The following is a 20,787-nucleotide window of genomic DNA, read 5'->3' on the forward strand; positions in this document are numbered from 1 at the left end:
TTGAGTTGTCCTCTGAGGTCTTTCAGGCCTGTTGGTGTTGCTGAGCTGGTCATTGCATTCATTCCTGTTGCTTTGGACACTCCTAAACCTTTTACTCTTTCTCTTCATTTTTTTTCCAGTATAATGATGTCGTTCTTCACACTGAGATCTCTTTGAGTATCACATTTAAAATTACAATGAAAAACTATAAAATTCAAATTTGACACTTGGAATCAACAGATATTAAGTCTGCTTCATTTTTTTTTAAATAACACCCTGTCAATAAATTATCCAGTTAATTCTGAGAAAATGGGTGACTGTGTAGAAAAATTGCCGCAATTTTTTCCAGCAAATTATGAACCTCATTACGCGCATGAACTTCCTGTTGTAATCAAGGCATGAAGAGAAGCATCTATGAAGTCCCAGCAAATGTTTAAAAGCTAAAATGTAAACAGAAGTACTGTTATTTACTCCACGACTTTCACGTTTTTCATGAGAAATAAGATTCAAATCTGAACCAGCTTCTTGATAAAACATTTATATTCATTTAAAATAAAGTAGGAACAATTTGAGTGGACAAAACAGATACTTTACAGTTTGTCATATGTTTCAAGCCACAGTAAGAACGCACGTCACATATATGAGAGTAGATTCTTTTAAAGTTTTACACACAGCAGCTGACAAAAAGAGTACAACCCAGTGACGATAGTGACGATGATCATGCTTTGCTCAAAATCAGTAATATCTCAGCTTCTTGATAGAGCAAATTTCAGCACCTGATAAAGTAGAGCAAGATAGTTCCTGAAAAGTGTCTGAAACTGATAGAGAATGAAATAGGTTTCTAACTGAACCCACACGGAGAAGGAAAAGAGTCCAGACTGACATAGAAACTGAAGCCGGATTATTACTTCCCTATAACGATTTTAGAGTTGCGCAATTGTTGACAGACACTGTGGGAAATGTGGACTGGATGTTATCCAATAAAAACAGGAAGCGAGGAGAGAAGAACACGAAGGAAACAGTTTCTGTTGGCACAGTTAGGAACAACTAAGAAAAAAAATGGTGTAAAATACAACATTTCAGTTGGATAATATAAAACTTTACATTGAAACACAGAGTTTCGGTGATAAATCTTTTAATGAACGCCTCTGCAGTTATGCAACAACTTAATTTGCAGCTTTTTTGTTGATTGTCTCATCTGCACAAAAGAAAAAAACGAGACATAACACATCTATGAGATATTCATGTTTCTCTTCTCAGTGAAAATAAAGATCATTCTTGATTCATGTGTTATATGTACATTATTCGACATCTCACTTCTGTTTCATTCAGATACAAGCACATTTAAAGTAGCCAAAGTCACAGAAATTGGCAGTCTGTGTCTCTCGTATAGCTTATATATATATATATTTATATGATCATATAATCTTCATACATTTGGCAGTGTAGGCTGACTGCTACATACACGTGCACGAAACTTATCATCTAATGCTACAGGAAAGTACAAGATTCAGCTGCACCCTGCTAACCCCATCAACCCCAAACACCAAACATTGTTCTTTTGCTCCATAAGACATCTACCGATTTCCCTGCTCAGCTCAGTCGTACTCCTTGTTCTAAAATCACGCTGACTAATTAGATTGAAGTCGAACAATCACATGCTGCAACCCACTAACAGCTACTGCAAGTGTGTCACAAGAAATACAGCTGTGACCAAAGCCCAGCGAGGAAAACACTGGACTCATTATCTGCCTCCTCTTTGGCTCCTTTAGCATGTTTTAATCAAGGGAAAAACTTGAGCGCTTTATATTTTTTGATTATAATTAATATAACACAAGTTGTCTGGAGAGAAGAAAGGCTCTCATTGTTTTAATTCTGTGTTTCCGACTGTTGTACCCCCAAAATAATGAAAGACAGTGATCCTGATGGAAGAACACATAATTCTGAGTCTCCTTTGGCGGTAATAAAAAGTATAATGAACATGGTGTGCAATAGATAATTAAGAGCACACTCACAAGAATAAAACAAAAGAATCAGGCGGATTCTTGCTTGGAAAAACTGACAGATTTGACCTCAAATAGAGAACAGAAGAAGGGCTAATAAACAGTCTGCCATGGAGCAATCTTTAGAATAAACTACCCTTTGATACCTTGTGTGACTTGTTGACATTGTTTCCTCCTTTCATTTTAGACGTGGCAATTTCTAGTCATGGATCGCATGCAAAAGAGGCAGGTCACATGCTTGCCGCAGCTGCTCGTCTGTCTGGAGAGCAGGCACGACAGGCAAAAAATAGCTGATAAGACGACTCTCCGGCGATTGAAACAAGCTGCAAACTAGAGATCATGCCAGTTTTCTGATCCTTGTTGAAGAGTGATTGGTTTGCTGATTGATTTGAGCGTAAGGCCTTTCAACAAAACTGGTAGTTGTTGGTCTTCATCAGAGGCTGCTCTTCTTCTTGGTGGTCACAAGACTGGTCACAGGGGCTGTCGAAGCACTCGTCACACCCTTCACCCTCCGTGACCTGCTCCTGCACATTCTGGTACATTAACTGCGGAAGAGGTATCATCAAGATGGTGAGAGTTATACAAAACATGATTACAGAGTTTATATTTTAGACTGACATAAATAGTGGCATTGTGAGTATCTTCAGTTGGAACAACACCCAAACAGACATTATCGCAAAGAATCTAAATCGTGTAATTGGTCTTGGACTTCACAACTAAATTTGCTGTCTCTTAAGGAGCATTAAATTAAAAGAAACAGGGTTTCCCGAGGTCATCTTGGCCGGGCCGCCACATGTTTTTCTCCCTGGGTGCTTTCTCCCACACTGCTCATGCAGACTAACTCACCTGTCCCTGCTCAGGTTGGTCCCCAAGTAGCCTTTGAATCATGTGACAGATTTTGCTGAAGGTGGGACGCTCTGTCGGCTCCAGATTCCAGCACATCTTCATGATACCGTAGCTGAAATCAAAAAGAGTTCTTTCATAGAAACAATTCATGGTGTACATTAAAGGGGTTTTGCACCCTTATTTTCACTCCTCAGACTGTGTGGTGTAAAGCCGAGTTAGATGAATAAGGAGAGGCTTATGGAGGCGGTGACGCAGTTAAAAAAAAAGACAGACTTGTTTATAAGGACCCCTGCCCCTCCAGTTCCATTTAGTTGCCATGAAATAGCAGTTACATGGCTCTCTAGCTTTGAGATCATGTGGCTAACAGGCAGAACTGAGGCCTGACTCACAGCAGAACAAGAAATGAATTGGCCCTGACTCAGATTCAGTCTATTTCCACAGCACATTTATTCCTGGCTAGTGTGACATGCCATGGCAAATCAGCAAACACAGATGTTAGGGCTGTATCGCAAAAAAATAAAATCTTTATTTTTTTTTAATTTCGATGGCTTGCAAAGTTTGGAGTTTGGACTTATTTAGTTTTAGGTTTGAGGTCAAGGGAGAACCCAAAAGCAAATGAAATTCATGAATAATGGAAGTGCATTATGAGGTTATCTCATCTGTCGGTTATTTCAGATGTCAGATAGCCCGCGAGACTGCAGGAAGGGGAAAAAATAGGATCTTTGTTCATTCATAAAGACCATTTAGAAAGCAGACTGTTTGAACTTTGGGAGGCTAGCGCCTATTCACAATCAGCTACATTAATAAGTCTGTTATCTTAAATTAACTTGTTACTAGTCAAAAGTCACCGCATGTTATCAGCTGATCTCACTGGTTAGTAAGCATAACCATAGTATTACTCCTACTATTGCTTAACTACGTGTCAGGAGCTGATACGAAGGCCTTTAATTGGATTATTTGTCATTGTATCAGTCGTAAAAACTCTGCTGATAGTCACTTGATACGCCCGTAAAACTCAACTGATAATCAGGTGATGGTTAGCAAGATAAGAGCCTCAGACAAAATAAAGTGTTTGAGAAAAAGGGGAAGCAGTGACTCATCCCTGAATGAGCCATGCTGCTGAAGTGTCAAACTTACATTTCAGGTGGAGCAAAGTCTGGTTGGGACATCTGGTAGCCACGCTTCACCATCTTGTAGAACCTAGTGTCCACAGCCATGCTGGGGTAGGGGCTTTTGCCTAGTAGTGAATAACATGTGATTTTCAGCACCAACCCATGAAATAAATACAAGCACAGATCACATGTTTACGCATTCTTACCTAAAGAAAAGATCTCCCACAAGAGGATGCCATAGGACCAGACGTCACTCTGAACGGTGTACACGCAGTCAAAGATGCTCTCGGGAGCCATCCACTTCACTGGCAGACGTGCCTTTGCACAAAACAACACACAAACAAATTAAGTGATTTGCAGTGGATACCATGTAAGCAATATTTAGCTCTTATCAGATCAAATGCTTACATTGCCTTTCACCACATAGTTGGAGTCATTCATGATGTCCCGTGCCAGACCGAAGTCACAGATCTTTGCCTCTCTGCGACTGGTCAGGAGCACATTCCTCGCAGCCACATCTCTGTGAATACACTGCACACACACATTTCACACAGTTTGTTTCTGCTTGTAGAGCTTTGCCCAGTGAAAGACAATAAGATCAGTGGAAGGCTTAATTTAGAACGAAAGATCTCCATCAAGAAATGTACAACGTCAAACTATGACTAAATATGTGATGGGAAATACCCATCATAAGCCCAGAGGAGTGGTTTAACACACAGGGACGCTGTGTAAAAACAAATGAAAGCTGAAAGCAATGTTTTTGTAAGACATTAAGACCCCCCCTTTTTTTTTAAACAGCAAAAAGGAAATAAAAAAGATTTTAAAACTGAAAGAAATATATGATTTTGATATCAGCTTTAAAAACATGGAAAGGGGACTGGTCACAGCAGGTTGTCTCACCTTATGAGATAAAAGATTTCAAATGCCTTCTTTGTCACATTTTTTTTTAAATCAGATAATGCCCCATATTCATAATTCTTGCTATGGAGCCATACTCCAGCAATACATGCATAATGTGGGTTTGCATTTTTATGTACATTTTAAAGCTCCCCCTGTTCCCATAAAGATTTTTAAATTAGCCAAACCACAGTTCCTCTTCGTTGTCTATTTTTATTGGAATGTCACTTACGGATTAAAGATCAGCCATTGCTCCTTGTATGATTTTTATAATGATATTATGTATCTTAGATAATCTACTATCTACATCATCTGCAATATTAAACAGAGAAACATTATCCTAAACTGTTTGCCCGGGGTGACGCTCTCCACATTGTTACTTCTAAAAGTCCGAGCCTTTCCTGGAAGCTTCTTAATGAAATCATGTTACACCTGCGGTCAGTTAAATGGCCTGTATTTATATAGCGCTTTACTAGTCCCTAAGGACCCCAAAGCGCTTTACATATCCAGTCATCCACCCATTCACACACACATTCACACACTGGTGATGGCAAGCTACATTGTAGCCAGCGCGACCCTGGGGCGCACTGACAGAGGCGAGGCTGCCGGACACTGGCGCCACCGGGCCCTCTGACCAGTTAACCTCACACCCATCCTGCTTTCCAATGCATGATTTTTTTTGTCTCTGGTATGAAATTGAAATCATGAAATAATTTGTCATATAAAAAAACAACAAAGTTTCAGCATTGTTGTGTTGTACTATTTCAAATTAAATGCGGTGCTGTAACAATTTGTGAATCACATTCTGTTCTTATTCACAAACCAGAAAGCGTCAAATTTCTAATTTGTTAATGGAGTGTTAAACTCACATTTTTCCTGGCCAAAAAGTCGAGGCCCTGAGCTACTTGGAAGGAAAATCTGAGCAGGTCATCAATATCCAGCGGCCAGTCACCACTCTCCTCACAGACAAGGTCTAGAAAAGAATCAGATAGGAATAAAATCCTGCGATCAGCACACTGATCTGATCGTTTTCAACAATTTAAACCTCAGGCTGATGACGAGCTTACCTTCAGATGATTCCACAGTTGGCAACTCTGCTAAGCGGCTGGGTCTCATCTCCAAGTAGGTGCTCGAGGTTTCACTGGAGATCCCGCTATCGCTGTTAAAAGTAAACAGAGATATCAGTGCTTGGATACATTTCACATGTCCTCTTTCATTAAGTGTGTTTGCTGATGTACCTTCGAATGAACTGCTTCTGATTGCAGATGTTCTTGTAGTCGGTAGAATTTTCCATGATGTCGGGAATATTCATGACAAAGTTCACAAATGTCTCTGCCTTCTGGCGAAGGAAGTTCAGGAGGTCGCCGAGGCTGCAGTACTCAGTGATCACAAGCACTGGACCTGATGAGGAAACCCGCTATCTTATGACCGTTGAAATGAGCTTGCATGCTTAGTTAAACAGGATTTTCCATGATATGGATGACTTCTAATTTTAACACAAGTTTTTGCAGTATTTCCGTTTCATCTGCGTTCTCTGACCTCCATAGGTGCAGGCTCCAAGTAGGTTGACGATGTTCTGGTGGTGACCCAGGTGACTCAAGATCTTCAGTTCAGACATTAGAGCCTCCCTCTCATCTGAATGGGCACGGGCTGCAGAAACAGGTTTTTTTTCAGAGGTCTAAATATAATGTCTTTTACACAGAGTCAGTCTGACTTCCTCATGTGGACAATAACCTCTCAGTTAGGTCCTATTTTCCATGAAAGATCTGTCACGCTCAACTCAAAAAAAACTCACTGTGCAACAGTGGATCCAAACCTTTTAACATTTTCACAGCTACACGCATCACATTGTCTTCCTTTCCCATTCCATAAGCAGTGGCCTCAACAACTTTTCCAAATGCGCCTGCACCCAGGATCTTCCCTGTTTGTAGAGAAAATACACAGAGGAGCATTTTGACTTCAACCTAGTCTGCAATTTACAATCAAATATTCAATTATTATTATTTTGATGTAATATAATGAGAATTTAGTCAATTTGACAAACACGTTGCACACCTAGTTTGAGCTTGTCTCTAGGGAACTCCCACTTTTCATTGTAGGGCAGCTGCGTGGGGTCAATGAAGGTGTAATTGTTCCCATCTCTCGCCTCAATGATCTTCCAGCGGATCTCATACCTCGGTTTCTTAAAAATAAAGTCAGTAAAGAATGGAGTAACTGCTTTCATAAATGTTTTTGGGCGTCATATTTGGATGTTGGAGATGCTTCTTACAGTTTATTTTGCGATGTTATTTTTTAAGAATTGACTCAACCTACCTGCTTGTATTTGTAAAACAGAAAAATGAGGAGCACAAGAAGGATGGTCAAAATCGCTGCCGCTCCAATCAGAAGGGAAGTAAAGGGCCAGTCTGTTCATAGAGAGAGATTTCAATGTGAGTTAACCTCATTAAGACTGGCTGTGTGACATACAAGCTGAAGTCCTTAAACAGAATTTATCTAGCACTTGCATATTTATTGAGGATAATTAATAACCATGCTCAGAAAAGAAGAGAAATAACATTTTTTTTTCTTTCCATGAAAGAAACATTAGATTAGATCTGAACCACATCCAGTAATGGTACTCTAGAGAAATTAGAAATTTAGAGAGCAGCCTTAAAATGGACATATGATCGAGTGCTCACCGTTAACGTTCACAGCAAGAGTGTCACTGCTGACGCCAGCGAGGTTGAAAGCCACACACTCAACCGTCATCCTCCTGTTGGAAAACGCCACAGTGAGGACGCTTTCCACTTCCACAGCCCCGTACTCCTCCCTCTGGACCTCCACTGTAGGAGCTCGGAGAGGGATTGCCAGCTGCAGTCCAGTATTGTTTTCATTGCACCTGCCCAGATAGAGAAAGGCAATAAACTGACAGAAACGTCAGTGCTTCACCTTATCTCAGAGAGAAATCACTAAAATCACTACAGTTTGTGTTCATTCACAGGGTCAGAGACTGGGTGAGGTCTTTTATGCGCAGTTATACTTACGTGGGTCGGATTCCAAAACACTGATACCAGAGGATTCTGGGAGGAGGATAGCCATGCGAAGTGCAAGTAAGTGTGGTTACATTTTCCCATTTCACGACAGCAATTGGTCTCTCTGCCAGTGGGAAGAAATGAGGGGGAAAAACAATAATTAGTCAACAGTGAATGATCGAGATATACGACCAGTTGGCAAAGAAAAAAATTAAACGATGTTAGTTTGTGTTTCTGTCACGTACGATACATCTGGACTTGAAATGTGATGGATGCGTTGGTCATTTCACTCTGAGCATAGAAGGTGTACTGGCCCTGCTCCTGTATATTCATTCTTTTCAGCTGCAGAATAGCATGGTATCTAAAACAAAAATAAATAAATGGTGAAAAAGAGGAATATCTACAGAACCAGAAGTGACTAATTTGGTGTCTTGAATTCAGACAGCTCCTATGCATCATTGGTGAAATAAAAAGAGAACAGCACTCTTCCCTCTTTGAGTTTCATGACCTGAGGAAATATAATGACCTGGTCAGATTTACACAGAATGCAAGGACAGCAAATCTCAAATTTAGTAAAACTTCCTCTTCCTGTAGTACACTTGATTTTCGCACTTTTCTAACTGTACTGCTGAGATACCAGAATGATGAGTAGGGGTATTGCATGTTTCTTTCCCATGAAGCTATTTTGGTCCACCTGTTGTTGTATCGGATGAGCTTGTTCTCCTGTGTGGCTGTGTTGAGAGATGTCGGCGTGTCCCATCTGTGCTTTGTGATGTGGGGGTATGCTTCGATGAGCACGCTGAGCTCCAGATCGTCTCCCTCGTTCACCTCGACCGAGAGGCCCTTGTGGGCCAGCTTAGGCGACAGCTGGGGTGATAGTCTGATGTAAGGCTTGTCTGCTCAAACAATGAAGAGACAAACATTTTAGTTTATTGAAATCATTAAACAGTTTATAAAGTGAATACTTTAGGCTCTTCTTTATAAATTCCAAGAGGTTTTAGCTGTTGGGTGTTTTTTTGTGGCTTACCCACAACTAGCAGGTATGTGGTCGAAGTGTTCACCCCTGCTTCGTTAGAACCGATGCAGGAGATGTTTCCTGTGTCTGCCAGGTTCACAGCAGCGATAGTCAGTGTGCTCTCTATGTCCAGGCGATTTTCACCATTGGAGCGAACTATCTCAGTGATTTTTGGGACCTGAAGACAAATACATGAAGATGTTTAAAGAAGAAAAAGAAAAAATTAAAATTTTGATTAGTATCACTGTAAAACGTAGAAATATCTTGTACTGACTGATTTGGTTGTGTATTTCCAGGTGACGTTGTAGTAGAAGTTGGGATTGTGTGTTGTGCATGGGATCTTGAGTTCTTCCCCAACTATGCGTACATATTCCTCTGTCTCCAAGAAGACGTATGGAGGGAAACGCAGCTCTAGAAAAGAGAAAAATCATACCCAAATGTCAAAATAGACACAAGTGGTAATGGGCTGATTCTTATATTTGTGTTTTGAGTGCCTACTTGAGCACTCAAAGCACATTTTTCTACACCTAAGTGCTTTCTATCTAATATTCACACATATTCAAATCCAATAAACGCATCAGAGAGCAACTTGGGTTGAGCATCTTGCCCAAGGATACTTAGGCATGCAGACCAGAGACAGAAGCAGCCAGTGACTGAACCACCTGCTCTACCTCCTGAGTTACAGCCACCCCAGACAAGTTTCAGTTTAGAGGAATTCTAAAAAAAAAAAAAAAAGCTTTGGGAAATTATTTTTCTCACTCTGAATGACATTGATGGAAAAGGCCTTAGAGGTCATCTCCACTCCGTTGACCCTGGCCGTGCAGATGTAGTCAGCATTAAAGCTGGGGTGAAGGCTGTGGATGAGAATGCCACGGTCTCTGAAGATGGTAAAGTTCATTCCTGGTGGCACAGAAGTGCCATTGTTCATGCGCAGGCTTATGTCTGTAGCTTCTGGGTTGGTCAGTAGGCAGGGCAGCAGGTAGCTCTCACCCTCCTTCGCTACCACCTGCAGGGATGTGCTGCTGGTCCAGAAAACATGAATTGGATCTGGAAGAAGGATTTTCAAACAATTAACTAATGCGAAACTTAGCCTGAACACTAATAAACATCCAGCTAAGCACAAACTTCAGGAAGCTTACAGCAGAACAACAGAAGCTCACCTTTTACATACACATACACCGAGGAGTCACGATGGGACCCGCTGGTGTAATAACACTTGTACGTTCCAGTGAATTCTGCGGTGGGACGTTCGACTTTAAAAGTACGGACAGTCCCATTGCCCCTGGATATGTAGCGTCTGTGTTTGGGTAGTCTGGTTTGCCAGATTACAGGCGCTTCACCCTCACACCTCAGATCCAGAGGTCTTCCAGCTCTGACCACCACCTCAGCGCTCTTAACCACCTTGGAGTTTAACTTGATCACTGGACGCCTCCACTCAGCTAAAAATAAGAAAATGGCACAAATTAAAATGACATAGAAAAATAGGGTAAAACGATTTAATGAACTGAATTTGTTCCTGATGGTCTCTGAGGGTTTTTATTTATTTATTTTTTTGTGTTGCATATTATTTTTGTTCTCGCCATTTCATTATCTCATCTGCTCTGTGACTCAGAATTATTTTAAGAGTATGATTCAGGAAACAGATTGAAGACTCTTGGCTCCATCTATACTTGATACTTCTGCTTTTCACATTGTTGTTATATCTCAACAGTGGGGGTAAAAAAACAGTTACTATGGGAAACTTCAAATATTACTGCTGTAATTTTTGCTTAGACCCTTTGCCTTTGACACCAAAAATAAAACTAGAGACACATTTAAGAATTTTAAACACATGAGAGCGGAGAAATATTTATTAGCCATTTCTGAGGAAGGGATTTCGTGTAATGGGCCAAACCCTGAGGGGTTAATAAAGCATATTTTTTGCAACAAAGAACACTGATTTCTTTGATTACTTTGGTGAGAATCTGGACGTTTTTAAAAACTGGATAGTGCATTACGCCAAATTACCGACACTGGAGAAGCTGAGACGTCTTTCCAGTTAGAAAATTTTCCATTCGGCCTTTCTTACAGTGCGTGTTGAATCTTGAAGCAGAACTGAGATTCCACGTTCAGCATTTTGTATTCGCCACATAGCACAATGTAAGACACTGAAAATTAAATGTCATGTGAAGCCAGCATTTTATTTCTGATGTCCTGCTCAGCAGTGTAAACAGCTACCTTTGCCCCAAAGTCCTTCAGCTGTTTAAAAGAGCTATTCATGCAACCTCAATATGACCCAATATAAACGTTATACAATAATCAACCAGAAAGCAAAGCTAATTCATTCAGACCTAACTCAGCGAAACAAGAGATGCTTTTATCTATTAAAATGCAAATAAATGAAATTGCAATTGGATGGCTGTCGGGTGATACTTATATTTGTGATGTTAAATATTATCACAAGAACAACCCTAAACCCCCAAAACTGAAGACAATCAACAGCTGAGAAGGCTGTCAGCTCTTCTCTGCTGTGAGTACGAGTGCATCACTCCAAATATGATGAGTATGTTGTTGACATGTTTACATCTCACATTTAAAAACATAAACAGATGAATGCTATTTTCTGTAATCACATTTAATTTGATTTCACTAACTTAATCTTTTAGTGTTACACAAACTTTACTCACACAGTACTTTTCATTCTTTAAGTCTATCGGGGAATGTGACAGTTACGTGCTTTACCCAGTCATCTTTCACATCTAACAAATTGTGGTTTTAACATGTAAGTCCACATTAGTTTTCAAAAACAAGACAAAAACGAAAAGCAAACATCTGATATAAGGGGGCAAAATCACAGCAATTGAAATTGTTGCTTTTCAGAGCTTACCTGAAGCAGTGGAGGCCACAAGCCACAGCATAAGGTAGGACAACATCCTTGATCAACTCAGACCTGGAGTTTAAACATTGTTACTTATTAGCGCAGGAAGAAAAAACCTGATTTGTAGTGATGGGTGCGAGCTTAAAAACAAAACCCCCCAAAGAAGCAACTGTTGCTATCACTGAATTTCATCTTTTACTTCTTTCTGAATGATCAAGAAAAACACTGAACAAACTGTTTCCATTATTATTACCAGTGTAATAAAACCAGAATTGAAATATTAAAACTTGAGATCATAAAAACAATTAAAGAATGACATACCCCGAGAAAGAATTTCATTGGTGCATGTATTAAAAGTAAAGAGTCACTCTAACTTGAAACACAGAATTATGAATTATAGAAGCAGCCCATATTTCTTTCCAGTGTTTTCACCTGCAGATGTCTTCAGCTTGGGTCTAATAACTTCCCTGAGTCAGAAGTTTCCAGCATCCAGAGCTGACACAGCTGAGTTCCTCGTTCCCTTTCTGTGCGTCTCCGCTCTCCTTCTTCTTTCTTGTTTACAGGCTTTTTGCCACAAGTCACACAGCAAACAGAAAGTCGTCTGGAGAGCAAGTGGTAGAGGGGTGGAGGAACAATGTGTGTGTGTGTGTGTGTGTGTGTGTGTGTGTGTGTGTGTGTGTGTGTGTGTGAGAGAGAGAGGCGACGTGTTGGGGGTGGGGGGGCAGTCAGCATATCATGCTCAACAAATTAATGAGGCAGTGTCAATTGGCCTCTGAAAGGCACAATAATATCGAAACATCCGCAGAGGTGAGACCAATCATCTTCATTTCCGCTGAACTTTGGACATGCGTCAGGCTTAGAAATTCAGCTCGGTAATAAACTGTGAAAATGGACAGTGAGAAAATTAAATCACAGAAATATTACAGAAAGTTTTCCTTTTTTTAATGTGCTTGAGTTGCATTAACAGCAGTAATGACAGTGAGAGACACCAAAGAAAACACCAGTTATCCAAGCAATACTACGATTATACACTTTATTGTCACATTTACAACATAGAAAATGACACATATAAAAAATACATTTGTAAACGTTAAGAAGAGCTTTGGTACCATAGCTTGTGATAACAGTGATCTTGTGCATTTTACATAGAGTAAGAAAGGCTACAGGACATAAAAAGACGTGTTCTTCCTTTAAGTGGTGAATTACGTTGAAACACAGTTAGTGTTATCCAAAGCAACAGAAGACTACAGGTATTTTTTTTTTTTCGATTTTTTTCATGTGTACATATTTATGGCTATCTATTTCTTGAGCAGCAGCCCTTCATATGCAAGCAACAACAGCCCGAGACAACAATCAGTCTATACAAAGGCACTCATCTGTGCCATCTTGTGCTAAGGCAGTGATATGCTGTATTTATTGTTTTCACTTGAGAGTCACAGAAACTGCATATCCTAATCACTCTAACATTAGATCCCCAGTTGCTGCGATGTAACTTTCACATAATTGAAATTATTTTTTTGTTATGAATATCCACATTTTCTACATAAAGTGCAAATCTGGCACAGAACTATGAGTTAAGCATACAGGACAAAAAAAACTCCCAAAAGTTTTCATACACACACATCACATACAAGATAATATTCAAAATACACAAATAAAAACACAGACTCTGTGGCATATTAAACTAAAAAATAAAGTATATCTCACATTAAAACAGTGCATGTGGAACCTGTTTGTATTTACTACGATTAGTCCTCTTGACTGTACCCAAGGTAAGGTTTTCATTTATATATCGCCATTTCACATCTGATCATGCTTTAGGACAAAATGTTGTCATGTTGTCAAACTTGTCATTTAAAGGCAAATTAACTTCTTTTCAGGTTCTTGAGGATGTTTAACCTCTTACCCGAAAAGCCTCTTTAGCTCTAAAAACCCTGATGTGGGCTAGCAGGTCTTTAACCTCACACCTGATTGTCACCTGTAGGTGGTCCTCATCATGTGAGTCATTAGGGAAACATGGGTGAAACTCACACTTTGACCCATGCCTTGGGTCTGGTGATCCTAAGAACTCACATGATAACAGGGTGGGTGAGCAACTCTTAGGACTACCTCCAAGGAGCCTTTCAGATGAGAGGTGAAATGTCTTCGGAAACCTAAATAGAAGTCTAGTTGGCTTCAATCGGCCACTTAAGCCTGTTGCAACGTGGACGAATTCTACACAGAAAAATGGATTCTAGGTTTTCTCACAATATTGTGTCAATGATTTCGTACTTTTTAAAAAAAGGAAATGCAGCCTACTTTTGAACAGTGAATATGGGGAACAGTTGTTGATTAGTTATCTAAAAGATAAAGCACTTATTTAATAAGGCCTCATAAGCCTCACTACACGTTGTAAACTAAGTATAAATTGTGAGGAGGGTACTGCATTAATTTGTAGCAAATTTCCTAATACAACCGAATGACAGAAGACAATTTTGTAGTTAACTACTTGTAGTTAAAAAACAAAAGAAGAAACTTTCTGTGTGCTTAGTGAAAATACAGAGATTTCCATCTCAGTCTCTACTTTGCTACATTTTAGTTTATTCACGTTCCCTTTTCAGCCCCAGAAAGGAAATCTGTTTCCTCTGGGCTCCTACATCTGGCTACAGGAAGCTGTCTTCTACCTCGGGTGTCCCGGAGGAGCCCAACAGAGCGTCTCTCTCGCTGGTCTCTTCCAGCCGGTCCTCCTCTGGAAGGGTGTCAGCAGTGTCCTGAGACATGGAGTCGGTCTCCTCCCCCACAACTACAGAGCTGAAGGTGAAAAAAACCATTCACAAGTTCACACAGTGCATTTAATCAGAAAGTCGTACACAGACGGCTCTTTTTGAGGTGTTGTTCTAGATGAAGTATTTCAACATGAACTTGTTCATAAAAAGTAAATGGTAAATGGCCTGTATTTATATAGCGCTTTACTAGTCCCTAAGGACCCCAAAGTGCTTTACATATCCAGTTATCCACCCATTCACACACACATTCACACACTGGTGATGGCAAGCTACGTTGTAGCCACAGCCACCCTGGGGCGCACTGACAAAGGTTCATAAAAACCACCAAAACATATATTGGTGGTATAAAAGCCCAAGGTGCTAGCTGTCTTATTATATCCGTATATATTATTTTCATATGCCAGCTAAATGGTGGATGTTTATTTGGTTTTTATTACCAAATATGATCTAAAAAAAATCAGTGATCTGTGTCAGTGATCTTGGACAAAGGTTACAAGGTAAGACTTCAAATATAAAACAAAAACATTTCCATCACTGGTTTGGATCACTCCCAAACTGGGAAAAAAAAATCTATGTTCAAGTTAAATGTGACTAAAACTAAAACTTTGGTGGTTCAAACATTCATTTTCTCATTAATGCTGAGTGTGTTTATCTAAGCAGTAAAAACACTTCTCCATAGTACGGCTATTGTTTCAGCTCAACATCTGGATGAGTGGGTGTTTGGATGAAAAAACTGCTTGGGTTAAGCAAACACGAATTCAATCAAGTTTCAATCCCTGCTCAATCCGTGCTCTTGGCACACATTTGCAGCATCCTTTCAGTGACTCTGTACCTTCCAGGACTTTCCGATGGCACGTCAGTGAAAGCGTCTTCTGGCTTCGGGTCCGGAATGGGAATGATGTACTCGTTGTATGACGGTATGACTTCCTGTGCCTCTTGTCTGAAGTCTTGTCTAGGCCTTGAGTTTTGGTTGTAGGCATCCAGTGGAGATTGGAGTGTGACAGGAGATGGGGTGCCAAATGCTGGGTTGGCGATTGGAAAGGGTGAGGTCAGCCGAGGTTTGGTGCGGGCGACTGCCGGGTGGTCACTCTTCGTGAAGTTTTCATTGGCTTGGTTGTATCTCTGTTGTCAGGACAGAGAGTTTGATTACCTTAACAGCGTAGGAGCAGTCTGATGAGCTTGTAAGAAGAATGATGATGAGCATTTTAGTGAAATTACTTGTGTTTTTTATTGACTGTGACAAACCTAAACTCAGGAAGGGGTAATTTCTTCAACCTCTGATGATGATTTAATATATTCAAAAGAGAGCTACATCAATAGTCTCCAAGTCACTAGTTGCACTCCATATGACAGGAAGAGCTGTTATATGGAGTGCAACTACTGCGCTATGATGCTGCTGCTTTTGGCACCTTGCTTCACACTTCAAGGTAGGTAGTGTGGCATTGATGACATTAGCTCATTATAATAATGAGTGCAATAAAAACATGGAAAATGTCATTCATTTACTTATTATTACTTACTTAAATAAATAAAATATTACTAAATAAATCATTCAGTATTTCTATTCTGTTTTCTGTTTGTCAAAAATATCAAAATTGTTAGAAAGATTTTTAAATATTGTGATTTTATTTTGAGGTTATATTGCCAACACTTTCTGAAAACACTTGCAACATATAATAATAATAATAATAATACATTTTATTTGAGGGCGCCTTTCAGAAACCCAAGGTCACCTTACAAAAAACACAATTAATAAAAGGAACAATGGTCATAAAATACATAAAATAAGTTAAAATTACAAAACAGAGCGTGACAACAGATAAAATCAGCATTAAAGCGAATAAGCCAGTTTAAACAGATGTGTTTTGAGCTGTGTCTTAAATACGGAGAGGGAGTCAATATGTAAAATGTGTTATTTATAAAATATGTATTAATGGTAAATGACTGTAAAAGACTGTAAAAATATTTTTAAATCACTGTATTGGTGGGAGGTAATACAAATACTGAATAAAAGAAGGGGTTAGGGTTTAGTGTGGAACTGCTTTATTTTAAAGAATAAAAAACAAGTAACTATTATTGCTAATGTCATAAGGTGACTGAAAAAGAACTTAAAAAACACCAGATTTACATCTGAGTTTGGCTGAAGCAGAAGCATAAAAATAGAACCATAAAACTGAAGTACAATTTTTTTTTACAATTTTTTTACAGTACAATTTTAAGGTTAAAGTGAAATTACTGTGAAATTGCACCAATGTAAAGTACTTGAATGCTTGCCAATATCTCATCCAGCTACTAGGAAGTGTTATTATGTACCTTTTTATAGCTGTCTGTCAGCATATTCCCCACGCTGTGGACCAGAAATGAGAACTCGGGCCTTTTCTCATACTTTTCATCCCAGCATTTCTTCATAATCTCATAACTGCAACATGAGCAACATGAAATAAGGAAATAAGTGTGTTTCTTTTCAAAAGTTGTTGAAAAGGCAAGAAAATGTCAAGGTGACAGTGAGACTCACACGTCATCGGAGGCATGGGTGGGTTTGGCCATTCGGTAGCCTCTCTTCAAAGCACTGTAGAATAATTCATTCATGGGCAAATCAGGGTAGGGGGTCCCTCCTGCAGAGAACATTTGAGATCATTCAAAAGCTGACTTAGAAATCGGAAGCAAAGGCTAGGAATCTAATTGAGATCTGTATCTAACATAATGCAACCTTGCACACAGAATTACATTGTTTCAGCCTATGAGACACTGAGACATTGAGTGAATTTAATGGGTTTTCCAAGAAGCAGAACACTGACTTATTATTTCAACTTCAGTAAAGTAAAGTATTTATTCTGACCCAGATCTGTGAGAAAAATTGACCCATAAAGTCCAGTTTATTTCACATTTAGACAAGGAAATACAGAGAATTTTGTAAGCGTCTCGCTTCCAAAAGTGGATTGTATGTTTTCACCACTCTTGCTTACAAGTGCATATCCTACAAACTGTCAACTTTGTTTTTATGGTACTTTCAAAAAAATGGTGAAAGGATGCTTAAAAACAAACAACAAAAAACTCACAATACTCTGAGTAAGGAAATGCTGATTTCAAAGCTTGACTGTGCCTAATTGGAAGACTGACCTCATATGAAGCTTCAAAGAAACTGGTACGTACTTGCAATCAGACATAGAACAGAAGATTTGCCGTGGCCTCCTATACTCTCCTTTACTGTCACATGGAAATTGTATGTCTCTTTATTGGTTACACTTTAGGATAGAGAAGTGTGTAAAGAGTCCAGGAGAGTTCTAACCTGAATTGAAATTAAGATTAATACACTAACAATTCTGTTTTGCAGTGTTAGTCAGTAAGTGACTGGCTGCTCCCGTATGGGATTAGAACGATGCCCCCTTATCCCATAGTCCAGCCTATAATGCAATTCACACTTGTATATACGCAGCTAATCAACGTCGTTGACAGGCTATGACAGCGTCCTTATGTGCCGACACCTGTGTTTTAGCTAGCAAAGCGGCGTGGCTGATGTGGAGTGAAGCCACTTTAATGACAACGTGTACAATCATTGGAGATGTGAGCAGGACAGACGGAACAATTGACGGAAAAAGTGTGGACTTTATACTAGTTTTTAAATTGTGTTGATAGGCCACGTAAAACCAGAGTTATGATAAAAATATCTGCAATGTTTGGTTTTCTTCCTGAATATTATCATTGTTTATATTTACTGCAGGAAGAAACGGTAAAAACAGCGTTTTATTAGGAAAACGCTCGAAAGCGCTCTCCGCCTGTGAGCAAAAACAACACCAAAAACCCCCACCCTTTCCTATTGGTGGAAAAATGTACCATGTCGACAAATCAAAAAATGATATGGCAACATGGCATTTAGATGTTTAGGAAGAGGGAAGTTTTAGGAGTGACGGAGGTGTTTTGAGATGTGAGAGATTTGCAACGTTTAGCGCAAATCTTGTGTAGTTAGTGTGTAGTGTAGTCAATAGTTTTGTTGTGTGTGTCAGAACAATGAGGCGAATACTGAATGCTACAGGTGTTACAGGAGTGATACATCTCCTGTTGTCAGGCCTGCAGGTATCAGGCTGTTGTTCTCCTTTATCTCATAGTGGACAGAAATTATTTTTTGGAGTGGCACAAATAATTTGTGTGGCATCAAATTTCATGCAGAAGAGCTGATTGTTCTGTAAATAGTTTGAAATGTATATTTAAAAAAACACCTTGGCTGCATTTTTAAGTAAATAGCTGCAAAAAACTTTTCTGTTTGCATAACTCAGTTACTTTTTTGAAGAAGTAACTATATAATTAATTGCCCAACATTGGTCATTATACACTGTACAAAAAGAAAAAAAAAAGTTTTGCTTTCAAAATTGGAGTTCAAGTTATTTTTACTTCCAATAGTGTTAACATACTACACAGGAAATGAACAAGATTTTTTTTAATTTTCATTGGAAGTGGGTTAAAGCAGTTAATTAAAAGTAGTCTAACAAAAATGTAAATGCTGTAATTTGATTATTTTAATAATAAATAATAAATATAATAATAAACCATGTAACTTGGATGCTGGCATGACCACAGTGCACACGTCTGGTGTTGCTCACAGTGGTCCAAGGGATCGCTCAGGGAGTTTGTGTGTTCGCTCAGACACATGAAAATTTAGTGGGAACATTGGAACAAAGTGTCCTATATTATCACTTACAAATAAGGTGATTCTCTTCTACAATATGAATACAGCACTTCAGTAGTAGGACTAAAAGCTTTTTGTGTGTTGATGTGAGTGTGCCTGAACTGACCCAGTGTGAAAATTTCCCAAAGAAGAATGCCGTATGACCACACATCGCTTAGGGTGGTATACAAATTATGGAAAATGCTTTCAGGTGCCATCCACTTCAAGGGAAGGAACGTCTGAATGAAAGAAGAAACACATCTTATTAAAGAACCACTGTTCCTAATTTGAAACATGCAACAGTCAGGAGGGTTAAAAGAGTCCAGCTAGAATTTATTTGCTGCTATTAAATTTCTGTTATATGCGGATAAAAAGCCAAAACAGGTGAAAACTTGTCAGAACAGAATAGAATAACTTTCCACAAGTTTTTCCATAAACCACTGTTTTTTTTTTTTATACTTACGTTGCCTTTAGAGATGTAGTTGGAGTCATGCATGATGTCTCTGGCCAGGCCGAAGTCACAAATCTTCACCAGCTTGCCCTCACAGATCAGGACATTCCTGGCAGCCAGGTCACGATGGACACACTGCGGAGGAGGAAAACGAATATACCTGTTGTAATCATCATGAGGTTGCCCCATAAGCACAATTTTTCCTTTTACATATTGCTGCAAATTTGGATGCTGATTAGCTGATCTCTATTTCTTCTGTCTTCTTTTGACACAGTCAGGCTACCTGCTTTCTCCAGTTTCTTTTCTCTGTTTCAAAATTTTTTTACGCTAAACTAAGCTTCCAATTCTTCTCTACATAATCGGAAAATTAAGACTAATTTTCTAATTTCATCTTTGTTTAAATGGGCACAAAATGGCAGTTATCTAGAAGGTTGAGGTGAGTATTTTATAAAATATCATACGTTCTTAGAGGCAAGGAACTCCATCCCCTTCGCCACTTGGTAGCTGAATCCTAAAAGATCTTCGTAGGTGAGACTGGGAGAGTCGCTGATCACCAGGTCTAATCTGTTGACTCCTGAACACAGTGACAAGGTGAAAGGATCAGCAGGAGAAAAAAAAAAAGGAAGGTGATGAACATGAATGAAGACATTGTCTTTTGTGATGGGGGAACTCTGGCTGTCCTGTGACTGCCTGGGTAAAAAGAGATCAGGCTCTTTATATGTTGCCACATTTGTCTGTACATTATCTCCAGCATTTGATCAGTTAAGAAAACAAGTATTCATTAGTCTATTATATGTAAAGCACTGTGCTTTTCAACCAGAAGTACAGCTTATAGTGGCAGAGTTCATCATCCATCATGGTTAAAGTGATTTTAAAACAGTGGTAAACTGGCTCAAATCAAACCTTGTTCCTGGTAGAAGCCGTGTTGGTAGAGAGCCTCGTACGGAGAAGGCTGGATATCTGCATATTTGATGGAATCTATCTGCTCTTGCATGGGAACGTAGACTGAGGGCTCATCTTTGCTCATGTCCATGTATCCTCCATCACTCTCACTTCCGAAAGACACATAGCTGGAGGGATGGAGATATATATATATTTATTGTGTCTGAGAAAGTGCACTAAACTGAGCTTAAAGGTATATTTGTTTATTTATGCTCCTTCATCATCTGAAACTTTACAACAGAAAAA

The 20,787-nt window shown here is 39.3% G+C and overlaps 2 protein-coding genes across 4 annotated transcripts in view; both read right to left on the minus strand.

The window, feature by feature from the left end:
• Positions 1-1,097: 1,097 nt before the first annotated feature.
• csf1ra (colony stimulating factor 1 receptor, a) lies at positions 1,098-12,354 on the minus strand. Of its 3 annotated transcripts, none has more exons than XM_014333269.2 (22): positions 12,042-12,354; positions 11,730-11,792; positions 10,024-10,302; positions 9,623-9,910; positions 9,138-9,274; positions 8,876-9,041; positions 8,543-8,744; positions 8,094-8,209; positions 7,861-7,972; positions 7,516-7,715; positions 7,151-7,242; positions 6,893-7,019; positions 6,633-6,758; positions 6,377-6,487; positions 6,076-6,238; positions 5,905-5,996; positions 5,707-5,810; positions 4,349-4,471; positions 4,147-4,258; positions 3,966-4,065; positions 2,829-2,940; positions 1,098-2,527 (listed from the first exon to the last, which is right to left on the minus strand). In XM_014333269.2, the coding sequence occupies exons 2-22, from the start codon at positions 11,773-11,775 to the stop codon at positions 2,387-2,389; spliced, it is 2,949 nt and encodes a 982-aa protein (XP_014188755.1). In that variant the 5' UTR covers positions 11,776-11,792; positions 12,042-12,354; the 3' UTR covers positions 1,098-2,386. The 3 variants fall into 3 exon arrangements, with proteins under 3 accessions (XP_014188755.1, XP_005921191.1, XP_014188754.1); XM_005921129.3 differs by having other exon boundaries at positions 6,654-6,758; positions 12,153-12,353; XM_014333268.2 differs by having other exon boundaries at positions 12,153-12,353.
• Positions 12,355-12,739: 385 nt separating this feature from the next.
• The window catches only part of pdgfrb (platelet-derived growth factor receptor, beta polypeptide), a 29,456-nt gene continuing 21,408 nt past the window's right edge, over positions 12,740-20,787 (minus strand). Inside the window, exons 16-23 of the mRNA XM_005921128.3 lie at positions 20,503-20,669; positions 20,061-20,173; positions 19,612-19,734; positions 19,276-19,387; positions 17,001-17,100; positions 16,799-16,904; positions 15,318-15,607; positions 12,740-14,510 (exon numbers count right to left, since the gene is read on the minus strand). Coding sequence (XP_005921190.1) covers positions 14,363-14,510; positions 15,318-15,607; positions 16,799-16,904; positions 17,001-17,100; positions 19,276-19,387; positions 19,612-19,734; positions 20,061-20,173; positions 20,503-20,669 — 1,159 coding nt within the window. The 3' untranslated portion in view covers positions 12,740-14,362. The remainder of the gene's footprint in view (positions 14,511-15,317; positions 15,608-16,798; positions 16,905-17,000; positions 17,101-19,275; positions 19,388-19,611; positions 19,735-20,060; positions 20,174-20,502; positions 20,670-20,787) is intronic.

The sequence above is a fragment of the Haplochromis burtoni genome, unplaced genomic scaffold (assembly GCF_018398535.1).
Source record: "Haplochromis burtoni strain Fernald_Lab_line unplaced genomic scaffold, NCSU_Asbu1 Contig_10, whole genome shotgun sequence".
Lineage (NCBI taxonomy): Eukaryota > Metazoa > Chordata > Actinopteri > Cichliformes > Cichlidae > Haplochromis > Haplochromis burtoni.